Below are 14,745 nucleotides of genomic sequence, written 5' to 3' on the forward strand. Positions count from 1 at the left end.
CGCCGCCGCCGCCGCCCGACCAGCCGCATTGCTGCTGCCGCCGCCGCCCGGCCCGGCCCGCGGCCCCCAATATGGTGCAGCTGCCCGCGCCGCCGCCCGTGCCGCCGCCGCCCGCGGGCCCCGCCGCCGCCCTCGGGCGCCCGCAGCGCGGCAGCTGCAGGTGGGGGACTGCGCCCCAGGCCTGAGCGCCGCTGTCCCCGCCCGGCCTGCGCGGCCAGCCCGGCGGGCTCGCCTCCGAGGGGCACTTGCCTCTGAGGTGGAGCCGTTTGCACCAGACGCTCCTGCTCCTGCCCCCTCCCTCCCCCTCCCCTCCCCTCCCCTCCCCCGCCCTCCTCCCCTCCGGTCCTGTCTCCAGCGGGAGCGCGAGACGCTGGTCAGGCTCCGCGGCGCAGCTCGAAAATGAATAATCGCCCCCAACTGACTTAAATTCCACCGAAGCCGGCGCCGCGGCCGCCCGCCGCCCGGGACCTGCTCGCTGTGTTTTTTGCTTTCTCCATTCTTCCTTAAAAAAAAAAAAAAACAAACCAAAACAAAACCAGCCAGCCAGCCAACCAAGACTCCGGTTTGTTGATCGCCTTTTTTTTTTTTTTTTTTCACCGTTTGCGGGATTTGCAAACCGAGTTACATGCATGTCCAGTGGGGGTAGGTTTAATTTTGACGATGGAGGGTCCTACTGTGGAGGCTGGGAGGACGGCAAGGCGCACGGCCATGGCGTCTGCACCGGCCCCAAGGGCCAAGGCGAATACACCGGCTCGTGGAGCCACGGCTTCGAGGTACTGGGCGTCTACACCTGGCCCAGCGGCAACACGTACCAGGGCACTTGGGCGCAGGGCAAGCGCCACGGCATCGGCCTGGAGAGCAAGGGGAAGTGGGTGTACAAGGGCGAGTGGACGCACGGATTTAAGGGGCGCTACGGGGTGCGGGAGTGCACGGGCAACGGGGCCAAGTACGAAGGGACCTGGAGCAACGGGCTGCAGGACGGCTACGGCACCGAGACCTACTCCGATGGAGGTAGGTGCGCCGGGCGCGCGGGGGCTGGCGGAGGAGGGACCTTCTTCTCTTGCCTCTTCTGTTTATCTCTGGGGAAGTCCAGCTTTTCCCTCCAGAGGGCCGTGGGCACCTGGGGCATTTCCTGGGGCTCCCTGGAGGCCACAGCGGCCTTGGCTACAGGTTGCCCCACTGCCTGGCGGGGGACGGTGCCCCTGTGCTAGCTAAAGGGTGTTGGGGGCTTTCCAGGAGCAGTGCCAGGCCCGGGAGCCGCGGAGCTGAGCCGAGTGTCAGTGCATCGTCCAGGAGCAGGCCGGAAAGGCCAGACTGGGCCCGCGGCCTCCTCCGGTACCCGGCAAGGGCGCAGGGGGGCTGGGAGAGGGCCCCCTCCCCTTGTTGGCAAAGCTCCCTGGGTGTCGGCCTCTGGGAGTCAGGCCCCAGCTCTGCTGCTTGTTTTCCTGCGGTGCCGACGGGCCTCCCTTAGTCCTGATCAACCCAAGCCAATGGAAAGAGAGCGGCTGGGAGAGCTAGAGGCGGGGGCTGCGAACCCAAACCATCACAACAAGGCAATAAACTTCTAGGTGGTTGGACGCGGGCTAGCACTGCCGGAGCAGGCTGCTGGGGGGAGGGAGGGAGGGAGGGAGGCCCATCTGTGTAGCGCGAGCCCAGGAAGCTCGCCTGTCAGTGGCTGAATCATTTTCACCACTAGTTTAGGGGTGCTCTGTGCCTTCATTCTAAGATGCCACCACATTCCCGGCTGGAAGCCAGAGTGCTGCCCGCCTGCTCACCCGCCGCCGCGGCTGTAAGATGGTTTCTGTGCAGGGAGCGCTGGCCAGCTTTGCGGCTGTCCCCCCCTCCCCTCGTCCCAGACAGTCCGGTGTCCACTCCTCAGGGCGTCTGAGAGGCGTGGAGCACTTACTGTTTCTGGAAGCCAGACCCCAAACAAGCCTGCTCTCCGGAGGCTCCCTCCCGCACCTAGGAGCTCATCCTCAGAAGTGGCTCCATGCCTCCCCAGTGATTTTTCAGGCATGCGTGCCTGGGAAAGGAGTGGGGCACAGCGGGGACTTGGGTGCTTCGGCACAGAAATCACGAGCGTACGTGTGGCCTCCTGCTCGCTGCCTCCGAGTGCTACACACCTGCTCCCCGGCCACATCCACAAGTGACGGAGGGCTGGAGAGTAATTATTATTTTGGCTTATACAACCGAGAGGCAGGGTTCGTTTTTCCCCCGAGGGGAGGAGGCGTGGGGGGCAGTTACTTATATAACGCTCTTGCCTGTCGAAGCCGTGGCGCCCCGTCCCAGGCGGCCTCTTCTGTGCTGTTGTTGTTTTCCTGGAGTGGGTTGGAGAGCCTCCCTGACCCTGGCGCTCTGGGGCAGGCTGAGCAGACGGCCCTCCCTGGGTTCTAGGCCGCGGGTGTGTGTGTGTGTGTGTGCACGCGCGCACGCACACGTGCACGCGCAGGCACGGCAAGGCCCAGGCGCAGGTGTGGGTGGCTGAGGTGGGTGGCTGAGCAGCTTGGCGCTCCCAGCTGGGCTCTTTGGGAGCCCGGGGACCGTCGTCACCCAGGGGCTCTGGTCTGGCCGCTAGGCAGATCCGTCCCTCCAGAGGTGCTCCCGGCTGTGCCTGCACCTACAGACTGGAGCCTGGGAGGAGAAGAGCCCCGGTCCCTCTGGAGCTCAGCAGAGTGTCTGAGAGTGAGGTCCAGCGCCCCAGTCGGCCCACCTTCCCCAGAAATCTTCAGTGGCCCACAGAATTCCATGCTCCGTTCCACAGACATCTACTGAGTGCCTAGTCTGAGCAGGTGCTCGGGGCTCTGGGAAAACAGCAGACAGAAAGCTGTGCCCTCAGGGAACTTCCATTTCAGAGGGAAGGGTGGTAATTTCGCTGTGATGACTGGGAGGAGAGGGTCTGATTCTGTGGCTGGGCATGAGCGTGGGAGCAGATGCGTCGTCGTGAGGCGTGCTGCTGTCGCTGGGCGGACATCCTTGGGTCTCTACCCGCCATTCAACCGGCTACGCCGTGTCCACTCCCTAAGGCACTTCCCTCTGCGCCGTCTTGCTTGGGTCTCACACGTTGGAGGGGAAAGGGTCACATCCATCACAGACAGAGCCAGGGAGGCTGCGGAGCCCACGAGACAGGATAGAGCCCCCAGCCTTTGGAGGCAGAATCGAGGGTTTGAACCCCTGATCTGCCCAGGGTGGGGCCCTCTTTCCTCACATCACACCACCTGTATGCCAGCCGAGGCAGGCACGCAGATGCAGGGCGCCAGGCCGACTGCTGCCTTTGGTTGGCAACAGGGCATGATGGAAAGTCGAATTGACCTTTCTGGCCTGGAATAATCAGGCCCAGACATCTGGGTCCACTTTTCTGGAACGTGGTCCCCGCTCCTCATTAGGAAGGTGAGTGTTGAGTGTGTTTGCCCTCAAGCAGTGCGTGGGGTGAGCAGGGCCAACGTGGGGTGTCGCAATCCGCCAGAACAGAGCAGTGGGTCTCCACGCCTGCTCGCAAGTCAGCTGGTGGGCGGGGGTGGGCCACGTTTTGGAGAGGGCAAGTAGAGCCTTCATGAGTTCGTGGTCCTGACTCCAATCCTGCTTTTCCTTTGCACTGGGAATGGGAATATTGGGCAGGCGTCAGCAAAGCTCCCGAACTTCAGCCCAGCTCCCGGTGCTGACTTGGGGAAGTGGTGATTTTCATGAATAATGCACCAACGGCAAATGTAGTCTACATTTGGCTGGAATTGGTGTGGAATCCATTTCAGCTGGGGGCACTTCTGCCAACTCCTCCTCCTCCTCCAGGTTCATCCTCCCCCGGGCGCAAGGCAGGCATTGGCTCACTAAAGTGATCTGAGCGGGCTTCACTGTCTGTCGGGTGACCGCACATGGACGGTGAGGCCTGGGGGGCCTAGGGTGGCAAGAGCACATGCTGTGGAGTTGACATCCATTGGGCTTGAATCCCAGGTGTGCCTTTGCTCTGCTCTGTGACCTTGGGCAAGTTACTTAACTTCTCTGAGCTTCTGTTTCTGAAGCTGTACAAAGGGCTGATAATAACTGTAAAGTAGGTGGAGATTAATTGAGGCGGTGTACACGTCAATGCCAGGAATAGAGTAAGCATTCATTATTATTTAACACTGTTTTATTATTACAGTTCGTATGTGGTGAATGTCATTTACAATGATCATTATTAGAACCAGTAGCCAGACATGATAATGATGATAATGAAAATGATAATAAATGGCAATGTTCAGCACTTACTGTGTGCCGAGCATGTGGCTAGTGTATGTATAATTACAGCACTCAATTCCTGTACCTCTCCGGGCTTGGTTTTCTCCATCCTCCCATTTCCCACATTGGGAAGCTGAGGCTCAGAGGAGCCAGATGAGTTGGCTGATGAACACTGGGCGGCACCAGGATTCACGCTCGGGGCAGCGATTCCGGATCCCATGCTTCTGTGTGGAACACCTCTCTCTAAACTCCCTCGTGCAAAACTACCTCCTTGTTCCTTCCTCTTCCTCCGTACCCGTTCTTCTCCTCTGGGTGCAGCAGAGGAGTTGTAGGCAGACGCACATGGGCAGACACCACACCCAGGCCCTCTTCTCCGCTCGCTGGACCCCTGCTTTGCTGTACAGGTAAATATTTCCTGCTGGGTGCCATGCACACAGGATCCCTCGGACCAAAAGTTACCCCCCCACAAATAAAACCCTCCCACAGCCAGAAAGATATGAGTCATTGCACACACCCGGCCGCTCCCCCTCAGTTACAGATTCCGTTCACCGGCCCAGATCCCTCAGCCCACACGAATCACACACGCCCACAGTCAAAATTCAGATTCCCCGGTGCCTGCGCGCACACACAGTACACCTGTCACCCAGAGATGGTTTCCACCCTGTCTTCCAAAACACAGCCATGTGCACCCTCCGCCTTTGTTCCATTGCCAGGTACTCCAGATTTCTACCAACTCCTGCTCCTGAGAAGCGGCTCTCCCGGTAAAGGGAGGGTGCCAGCCGCAGAGCAGGGCTCAGATACAGATGGGTTGCGGCTTTGTTTCCACTTTAAATACACGTTTAGGCAGTTAATGCCCCCTTTAAGGGGGAAAAACCCTCATCCAAACAAAGTCAATGACCATTGGTCCTGTTTTTTGGTGCTTGGCCAGTAATATGTGAAAAGTAAACTGTTTTGTTTTTTTTTTTTAATCCAAATGCTCAATTTAGGAGGAAGCAGGTCCATGGACACGGGTATTACGCCAGTAGGAACTCATTTCAGAAACAAAAGGCAATTGGAGATAAAAGCGTCTCCTCAGAGAGCCTTTCAGCCCCTCTGGGGAGGGAAAAGTCTCCATGAGGTGAAAGGAGAGGGGAAAGCAAATAACTAGTTCTTTGTTGCCAATAATAGCTGAGAAAGGAGTGTAGCTGAGAACTCCCCCCATCCAGCGCAGCCCTGGAGCGATCTAACGAGCTTTATATTAGGAACCCTGACTGGGCTGGTGAGGAAGTGAGGATCAGCACCCTCCGAAAATAGCCACCCGCCGCCTGGCTAGTGAGTAGCCCTAGCTGACGCTGACGGTGCGTGCAGCAAAGCCGAGGAGAGGGGGCCGTGGGCCCTTCTTTCCTGAGGATGCCATGGAGAGAGGAAGCCCCTGGGGGAAAACGGTGATGGTGGCAGTAGGGTAGGGCCAGGAATGTCTGCCCTTTTGCTTCAAGACTTTTTCTTCCTCATCTTCTGCCAGGCCTCCACAGCTCTAAAGACAGCTAGCTATCAACCATGAGCTGATAATTCTGTATAAAACATTCCTTAGGTCCTTATATGTCAGCAAGATATTAGATTTGTGAGCCCTGGAAGAGAGGATGGTGTTTGTCTGAAATTTCTGCAGTGGTCCATCCCTTCTTGGATTAGCCACTCCCCAGTGTGTAGTTTCCTGGCTTGTGGAAGGTCACGTGGTCGATGAAGGTGGCACTGCAAGGGGTCCTGGCCTCGCCAGACAGGCTCTGTGGGCTGGAGGAAGGGACCGGCTCTCCCATCATTCAGGAGAGGAGCTGCCCCTTCAGCACCTTGGAGAGCGCCCCCAGCAAACTGCCTGGGCTGCCAGGGAGCTCGCCTTGCTCTAATTCCTTCCGGGCATCTCTTCCAGCCAGACCGCGTCTACCGGCCAGTGCCCACCTGGCCCTGACCCCTCCACACTCGGCCACCAGAAGTTTTCCTGCTCCCACTCTGTCAGTGTGTGGGTTCCATGCTCCATGAAACACCACTACTGGGGGTGTTTGTTTTTCACCCAAATCCTATCAGTCTTTTCTGAAAAAGTTGAGTGCCTTCTAGATGTCTCCTGGTGAACCAAGAGAGCATTTCCCAGCTAACAAAGGCAGCTTTGGGGTGGGGTCCTTTAGTAGGACTCATGGAAATAAAACCTGAGGTTTATTTCTGCCTTGGGTTGTGTATGCTCAGTTCCTGTGGGTGTACAGGGGTTATAAGTGCACACCAGGGACTTCCCTGGTGGTCCAGTGGTTAAGACTTCGTGCTTCCACTTCAGGGGGCATGGGTTCGACCCCTGGTCAGAGAACTAAGATCCCACATGCCACTCAGTGTGGCCAAAAAAAAAAAAAAGTGCACACCATAGGCAGCAAAGGAACGATTTTGTCTGTAGCAACCAATGAAAGACTGTTTTGCTTCCGTTCTCTTTAAATGGGCATCATCGGATTAGTCATCTACACCAACCCTGCTCAATCTGTATGCGGCTATTTGAATTTGAATTTAAAATAATTACAATGAAATGAAATTTAGAGACTCGGTGCTTCCGTCACACTAAGCCACATTGCAAGTGCTCAAGTGCCACCTGTGACTCGTGACCACCACACGGGACAGTGCGGAGACAGAATGTTTCTATCATCACACAAAGTCCTCTTGGACAGCGCTGGTGTGGAGTGTAAGAGTCATGCAGAAGGGGCTGTGTGTCTGTGCCGGTCGCTGTTGAGTGTCCAGTCACTAAAATAGTGCCAGCATACAGTGGTCACTCAATAAACACTTGTGGAACGAATCAACTGTGCAAATGCAGTCGTGTTTGGTGATTTCATCCACTGTCATCATTTCACACATCCATGTTGTTGCAAGAACTTAGAACCGGATGTAGACAGTTAAAGCGGAATTTTAAAGCTCTTTAAAGCATTGCTATTATAATTCCCTGGTCGGTTTTGTTTTGTTATCATCTCTGTCGTTGCTCATAGAGACTGCCAGTGTGTTACATGAGTAAGGTGGATGGTGTTGAATATAGTGCATAATAGAGATAATGTCCTAATGCTGCGAGGCATTCATGGCCAGAGACATTTTTGGAGCACTGTCTAATGAGCAGCTTTCGTTGTAAAGTGCTAGGAAAGACAAGCAGAAAAATAAGTACCCTTTCATCTGCACACTTTCTAATGATCCCTTTTCCTCAGCTTGATTCATTCATTCATTGAGAAGCATTTACTAGTTCCTACTATGTTCAAGGCATAAAGACTGAAAAGCTCAGGTCCACTTTTGATGAATCCACCTGGCAATCTTTGCTGAGCCTGACTCTGTGTCTTAGTTCATTTGGGCTGCTGTAACGGAATACCATGGACGGGGCAGGGGTTGGGGGGTTTTAAACAACAACATTCATTTCTCACAGTTCTGGAGGCTGAGAAGTCCCAGATCAAGGCACTGGCAGATTTGGTGTTTGGTGAGGACCTTCTGGGTTGCAGACTGCCACCTTCTCTGTGTCCTTATGTGAGGGGAGGGACAAAGGAGGCTGTGGGGTCTCTTTCATAAAGGCACTAATCCCATCATGAGGGCTCCACCCTCATGACCTAATCACCTCCCAAAGCCTGTACCTCCTAACTCCATCACTTTGGGGTTTAGGATTTCAACGTATGGTTTGGTGGGGAGGGGGGGACACAAAACTGCAGTCTATAGCACTACGTATACAGTACATAGTTTGCAGTAATGTAGGCTGTTGGAAAAAAATAAGCAAATGAAAAATAAAACACAAGAAACAGGAGGACATGACTTTTACCAAGAAGAATATGTAGCCTGTATGCAAAACTAAACTATGTAAGATAATTAGGGGTTTCTTATGCCAGACTTTGGGCATCCCCAATGGAAGTACCACAGGTGAGAGTTCTGAGAAGAGGAGGGAGAGACGTGTGTTTCCTTGAGTGAGCAGCAGAGACGTCCCTGGAGGGGCCCCTGAGCTGTGTCTGAATGACGGTGGGCAGTGTGGCCATTACCCCACGACTGAAGTTGCTGACTTTGCAGGAGGCTTGTTCTCGGCCTCGGCTTTCTCATCTCTGCGATGGAGTCATAATAATTTTTTCCATTTCCATCTCCCACCTTCCCGGGAATGTCAGAGGTGTTGATTGGGATGCAGGGAGGGCTCCCTGGTGCTTTTGGAGACCTCTGAACGAATCGAGGGTCAGTCTCCGCTGCTGGTGCTGTCCTGCCACTGTCTGTTACTCAGGCCGGTGCGTCCCACACGTGAGTGTGTGTGAGGGTCGCCTGGGAGGTGTGCTAAAACAGATTGCTGGCCCCCCGCTGAATTTCTGGGTCTGAGGTGTCGCCCAAGACTTTACATTTCTTACAAGTTTCAGTTGATGCGGATACTGCTGGCCCGAGGACCCCACCTTTAGAACCACAGTGCTGGGCAGTGCCTCTGAACCCCGGCTGCACAGTGGGACCACCAGGGATGGTGTCCCTGGAGACTGTTAGAAATGCAGAAGCTCAGGCACCCCGCAGACCTGCAGGGTTAGAATCCGCATGCTTGCAAGACGCCGGGGTGGTTCTCACGCGGGCAGCTCCGTTTTAGCGCACTTGTCCCGATCTTGGCTGCTCACGGAGTCATCTTGGGTGCTTTGGAAAATGCTAGTGCCTGGGCCCCACCCAGAGACGCTGATGAGGTGGTCTGGGTGTGGCCTGAGTGTTGAGATTCTTTTTTTTTTTTTTTTTAATTATTTATTTATTTATTTTTGGCTGTGTTGGGTCTTCATTTCTATGCGAGGGCTTTCTCTAGTTGCGGCAAGTGGGGGCCACTCTTCATCGCGGTGCGCGGGCCTCTCACTATCGCGGCCTCTCTTGTTGCGGAGCACAGGCTCCAGATGCGCAGGCTCAGTAGTTGTGGCTCACGGGCCTAGTTGCTCCGCGGCCTGTGGGATCTTCCCAGGCCAGGGCTCGAACCCGTGTCCCCTGCATTGGCAGGCAGATTCTCAACCACTGCGCCACCAGGGAAGCCCGAGATTCTTTTTCAAAGTGTCCAGGTGATGCTGACATGTGTCTCGGGTTGACGGCCTCTTGTCCAGAGCAGCCTCAGCCACGTGTCGGAATCACCGGGACGGCTTCAGGGGGGGATCCGTCTGGGTTCCACGCAGCGCTGCTCCAGCCAGGATCTCGGACGGTGGCATCTGGCTTGGGGATGTGATAAAAGTAGGCAGGGCTGAGAGTCGCTGCTCTGGACAGAGTTTTCTAAAACTCTGGGCGAAGTGGCTCATGAAAACGAAAGAGACTGTAGCGTTCCCAAGCACCACATGTAAGTGCTGTTACGTTTCCGCTCTGTCAGCAGTGGCTTCCTTCTCTGTGTCTGTGTCTCCCCTTTGTTTCTTTTTTTTTTTTTAATATTTATTTATTTGGTTGCACTAGGTCTTAGTTGTGGCAGGCGGGCTCCTTAATTGCAGCTCCAGGGCTCCTTAGTTGCAGCTCGCCAGCTCCCTAGTTGTGGCACGTGGGCTCCTCAGTTGTGGCATGCGAACTCCCAGTTGTGGCATGCATGTGGGATCTAGTTCCCTGACCAGGGATCGAACCCGGGCCCCCTCCATTGGGAGCACGGAGTCTTATCTACTGCGCCACCAGGGAAGTCCCTCCCCTTTGTTTCTTGTAAGGATGGCTCTCATTGGATTTTGGGCCCAGCCAAAATCCAGCGTGATCTCATCTCAAGAACTTTAAGTTCATTGAATCTGCAGAGACCCTTTTTCTAAACAAGGGCACATTCCCAGGTACCAGGGTTTAGGACATGGACGTATCTTTTGGGGGACACTCTTCAACCCACTACAATGCCCTACAGGCTTCGGTTTGAACGTGCTCCGAGGTGCATACATGTTAACTAGAATCCTAAAGCGAGGAGATTCCTTTGGAAGAAGGATAATCACTGTTTTTCACATCCACTTTGTCCCAACTACTGGACTGTGCACTTACCATAGATGTTACTTCTTTTAGTCCTTAAATCAGTGCTTTGGGGTAAAGCACGTGCTGCCATTTAAGGGATGATGAGAAAGTAAAGCGTGCAGGGTTCCGTGGCTTGGCGAGGTCGCATGGCCGGGGGCAGTGGGCCTCGGCTGGCCCAGAGCCGCCCTTGGCACCTAGCGATGGCATTTCCCAATGGAGCGATCATTTCAGCGCCCACCCCCGACCCCACCCCATACCTTACTGTTGAGGAAGCTGAGGCCCAGAGGAGCCCAAGGTCTAACAGTGAAGCAGAGAAAGGGAAGGATGACACAGTCTTCTGGACCTGAGCCTCTGCTGGGCCTTTGCCCAGCCACGCATAAACTTGTGGGGTCTCCCAGACCCCTCTGAGAGCATTTGGTAGCTGTGGTCCTCTCCCAGGAGGCAGGCAAGTCCCTGTACTCATGCGATGTTTTGTGGGCACCTCTGGGGGTCGAAGACTCCCTGAGACTTCTGCATGGACCCCGGATAAGAGCCCTTCCATCCTCCACGGCTGTCCAGACGTGCCGAGATCCCACAGCCAGCGGGAAGTGGGAGGAGGGCCTGCGGCGTCCCATAGGCTTGAGTGCAAGGCCAAGGCCCGGAGCGGGCAGCGGGCCTCTCCCCGTCCCTCCTCTCCTGTGAGGGCGCTCCATAGCTTCTCCTGGAGGACTCCTGGGTCCGCCCTTGCCGCCACCATCTGACGCTCTGCCCTTCCTCCCGTCCTGCTCCCCCCCGGCTCACGGCTGTCACTCTCAGGCCTGGCGAGTGTCTGGCCTTGAGCTGGGAGCTGCGCAGCCTTCTTTCGTGTGGTCTCCCTGTGAGAGAAGCGTGACTCCCCCGATTTACAGGTGGGGAGCTGAGGCTCAGGCACGCAGTGGAGACGGGAAATGCTGAAACAGGGCTGCCCTTGCAGTCTCTGGGCTGATCGCCTAACTCCGGCCACCTGGACAGGCTCCCAGGGGAGAGCCCAGGGGCCTGCCGTGGGGCCACCTGACGCAGGTGGTCCCGGGGACCACGCCTTGAGAAGCACCTGTCCCTCCCCCCCCCCACCCCCCGCGAGCCAGCCTCTGCATCAGGGCTGAGGACGGCAGATGGAGGAGGGGAGGCATCTCCAGGGGGGGTGGGCGGCAGCCACACCCTGGGGAGGCTGGGAGGGTTTTCAGCGGGGGAGGGTTTCAGGAACCAAGGGAGGCCAGGGGACCCCTCCCAGGAGTACCAGGCGGGATCTTACCTGGCAGGCCGGTGTCACAAACCCGGGCAGGCTTTGTCGGAGGCTGGATGTAGAAGCAAAGCCAAGGGGCTGTGGGCCGTGCAGCCAACCTGTGTGCATAGCCTTTTCACGGCCCCACCCCTGGCCATTGGGCTGCTTCCTGCTGAGTTCAGAGACGTAGCTGCAGTGGTTGAAGTCCACTTTGGTGAGGACGGTGTGGGGTCTGTGGCTTTGCCAGGCGTGGCGCCCCCCTGCTGGCCCCTCCGGGCCCTCCGTGTGCACACGCGCCTGTGCGCTGGCTCCCGTGGCCCCCACGCTCCAGAGGGCAGAGGCCCGTCTGTCAGGTTCCTGACTGTGGCCCCCGGTACGGCCGCAGCGCCTGCAGCAGGGGGAGGCTGGGGGACCATGGCTGGACGATGAATGAATGACACACCAGCAGAGAGCTGAGGATGTGAAGGGGCAGTCGTGTGGAGAGCGGGAGAACGAGCATGTGGGGAGAACAACACGTGCAAAGGCCCAGAGGCAGAGGCGTGGGCTGCAGCAGAGTGAGGGCAGAGGGTGAGGGGTCTGACACAGCTTCCGGGCCATGGGAAGGACGTTGGATTTTGTCCAGAGGCCAGGGAAGGGCTCTGAAAGGTTTAAGCAGGACAGCAATTCGATCTGATGTTTGTCCTTTTGTAATTAAACGTTTTGTTTCCAGATAATTGTAGATTCACGTCCAGTTGTAAGAATAATACAGGGACATCCCCGAGCCCTCCACCGTGTCCGCCCCAAGGGTAACATCTTGCAAAACTCTGGTACAGTGTTACAGCCCGAATGCCAACATTGATACAGTCCGATACAGAATATCCCATCACCACAGGGACCCCGGCCCTCCTTCCATGACCGCACCCACTCCCCCTCACCCCTGTGTCTCCTCAGCCTCCGGCAACCACTGACGTGCTCTCCATTCCTCATTTCAAGAGTGTTCTACAAATGTGGCCTTCTGGGAGCAGCCTTTGTCACTCGCCGTGGTTCTCTGGAGCCCGTCCAGGCCATTGTTCCCGTCGACAGTTGGTTCCTTTCACTGCTAGCTGTGTTCCAGAGTGGATGGAGCGCTGCCCCGTCACCGTCCAGGGCCGTCTGGGGTAGTTCCCACGTGGGGCTGCTGTGAATACCCGCCGCTGCTAACTTTGACGTAGAGGCTTTGTGTGAACCTGAGTCTTCGTTTCTCTGGGATAAATGCCCAGGAGTACGTTTGCTGGGCCGTGTGGCAGTTGTACGGTTGTGTTTGGATAATCACTCTGGCTGCCGGGTGGGGAAGGAAAGGGGGGCCAGAGAGGAAGCTGGGGGCCCCTGGGAGGCGGTGCAGGTGTCCAGTGGGGAAGGGATGATGGCCTGGGTCCAGGTGGGGACAGTGGGCTGGAGAGAACCAGAACCCTGAGAGTTCAGAGGTGAGCAGAGCAGGCGGGCAGAGTCCGGGACGGTCAGCACCCAGGCACCGGGGACAGAGGGGCCCCTGGGGGAGGGGTGGGTGTGGAGCCAGGTGAGGATGGCGAGGCTGCGGTGGAGGTTGTGAGTCTGGATCTCAATGGGGCATCATACTCTGGGAGGCGGTAGCAAAAGGCAGGAGAGAGGTTGTCCCTGGAGGGGCCCCAGGACTCAGAATCGGCTGAGGGGGAGGAGGGCAGGGAGGGGAGGAGGGTGGAGACAGGCCCAGGGGGTGGGGGTGGGACAGTAGGAGCAGAGGTGGGATGGGGACCCAGCCCTCACTTGTCCCGGCCACGTGGCCAGCATTTTCGTCCGTTAGGACATCTGATTGCCCCACACTCCGTGAGGCCAGGCCCACACAGTTACTATGCCCATTTTACAGACGAGGAAACCAAGGCCAGGGGATAGAGCGACTTGCCAAAGTCATGTGGGAGATTTGGGTTCTGGAAGCCACAGAATCACACAGCACAGGGCTGAGTTCAGACCCCAGATCCTTGGTTACGAGCCTGCGTGGGGCATCTTGAATGTTGTATGCGAGCCCAGGCGAAGATTTCTGAGCTGGCGCCTGGTATGCACAGGTGCTCCATAAGTAAGCTAGTATTACTGTTGTAAACCATTTACAGACACCAGTGGTGGGTGATAGTCCCGGTTCCACGCTTCCTGTTTTCCCCACCTATCCTTATTACATCCTAGAGGTGGTATCAAGCCTGCACCCTGAGGGAAGACAAATGGTATTGTTTTACTGAGACATAATTTACATAAAATCCCTCCTTTTTTTTTTTTTTTTAAATTTTAATTTATTTATTTATGGCTGTGTTGGGTCTTCGTTTCTGTGCGAGGGCTTTCTCCAGTTGCGGTAAGCGGGGGCCACTCTTCATCGCGGTGCGCGGGCCTCTCACTATCGCGGCCTCTCTTGTTGTGGAGCACAGGCTCCAGACGCGCAGGCTCAGTAATTGTGGCTCACGGGCCCAGCTGCTCCGCGACATGTGGGATCCTCCCGGACCAGGGCTGGAACCCGTGTCCCCTGCATTGGCAGGCAGATTCTCAACCACTGCGCCACCAGGGAAGCCCCAAAATCCATCCTTTTAAAGTGTACAATTCACTGCTTTTAGAAGTTCACAAGGGTGTGCAGCTATCACCACAACCTAGTTTTAGAACTTTTTTTTTTGTCACCCACAAGAGAAACCTCGTTATGCATTAAGCAGTCACTCCCCATTGCCCCGCCCCCGCCCCGACCTTGACAACCCCTAATTTGCTCTCTTTCTCTGGATTTGCCTGTTCTGGACATGTCAAATAGATGAAATCCTACACTATGTGGTCTTCCTTGGCTGGCTTCTTTCACTCAATGTCTTCAAGGTTCATCCACGTCCCATGTATCAGAACTTCATTCGTTTTTAAGACTGAATAACATTCCACTGTAGGGATAGACCTCAGTTTGTTTATCCATCCATTCGTTGATGGACGTTTGGGGTGGTTCCACCTTTTGACTCTCGTGAATAGTGCTGCTGTGAACATTTGTGGACACAGTTTTGTGTGGAAATATGTTTTCCATTCTCTTGGGTAAATACCCACGAGTGGAATTGCGGGGTCATATTGTGACTCTTGTGTTTCACCTTTTGAGGAGCTGCCGGCCTCTTTTCCAGAGCAGCTGCACCGTTTTACATTCCCGTCAACATGGTTTGAGGGCTCCAGTTTCTCCACATCCTCTCCACACCTGTTATTATCTGCCTTTTTGATTATAGCCATCCTGGTGGGTGTGAAGTAGTATCTCACTGTGGTTTCAATTTGCGTTTCCCTAATAACCAATGATATTGAGCATCTTTTCATGCGCTTCTTGGCCATTTGTGTGCTTTTGGAGAAATGTCCGTTCAGGTCCTTGCCCA

At 55.8% G+C, this 14,745-nt stretch overlaps 1 protein-coding gene across 1 annotated transcript in view; it reads left to right on the plus strand.

Annotated features, from left to right (window-relative positions):
* Nucleotides 1-369: 369 nt before the first annotated feature.
* The window catches only part of JPH3 (junctophilin 3), an 82,197-nt gene continuing 67,821 nt past the window's right edge, over nt 370-14,745 (plus strand). The window contains exon 1 of the mRNA XM_036833182.1: nt 370-1,011. Coding sequence (XP_036689077.1) covers nt 630-1,011 — 382 coding nt within the window. The 5' untranslated portion in view covers nt 370-629. The remainder of the gene's footprint in view (nt 1,012-14,745) is intronic.

This window comes from Balaenoptera musculus, chromosome 19 (assembly GCF_009873245.2).
Source record: "Balaenoptera musculus isolate JJ_BM4_2016_0621 chromosome 19, mBalMus1.pri.v3, whole genome shotgun sequence".
In the NCBI taxonomy this organism is placed as follows: Eukaryota; Metazoa; Chordata; class Mammalia; order Artiodactyla; family Balaenopteridae; genus Balaenoptera; species Balaenoptera musculus.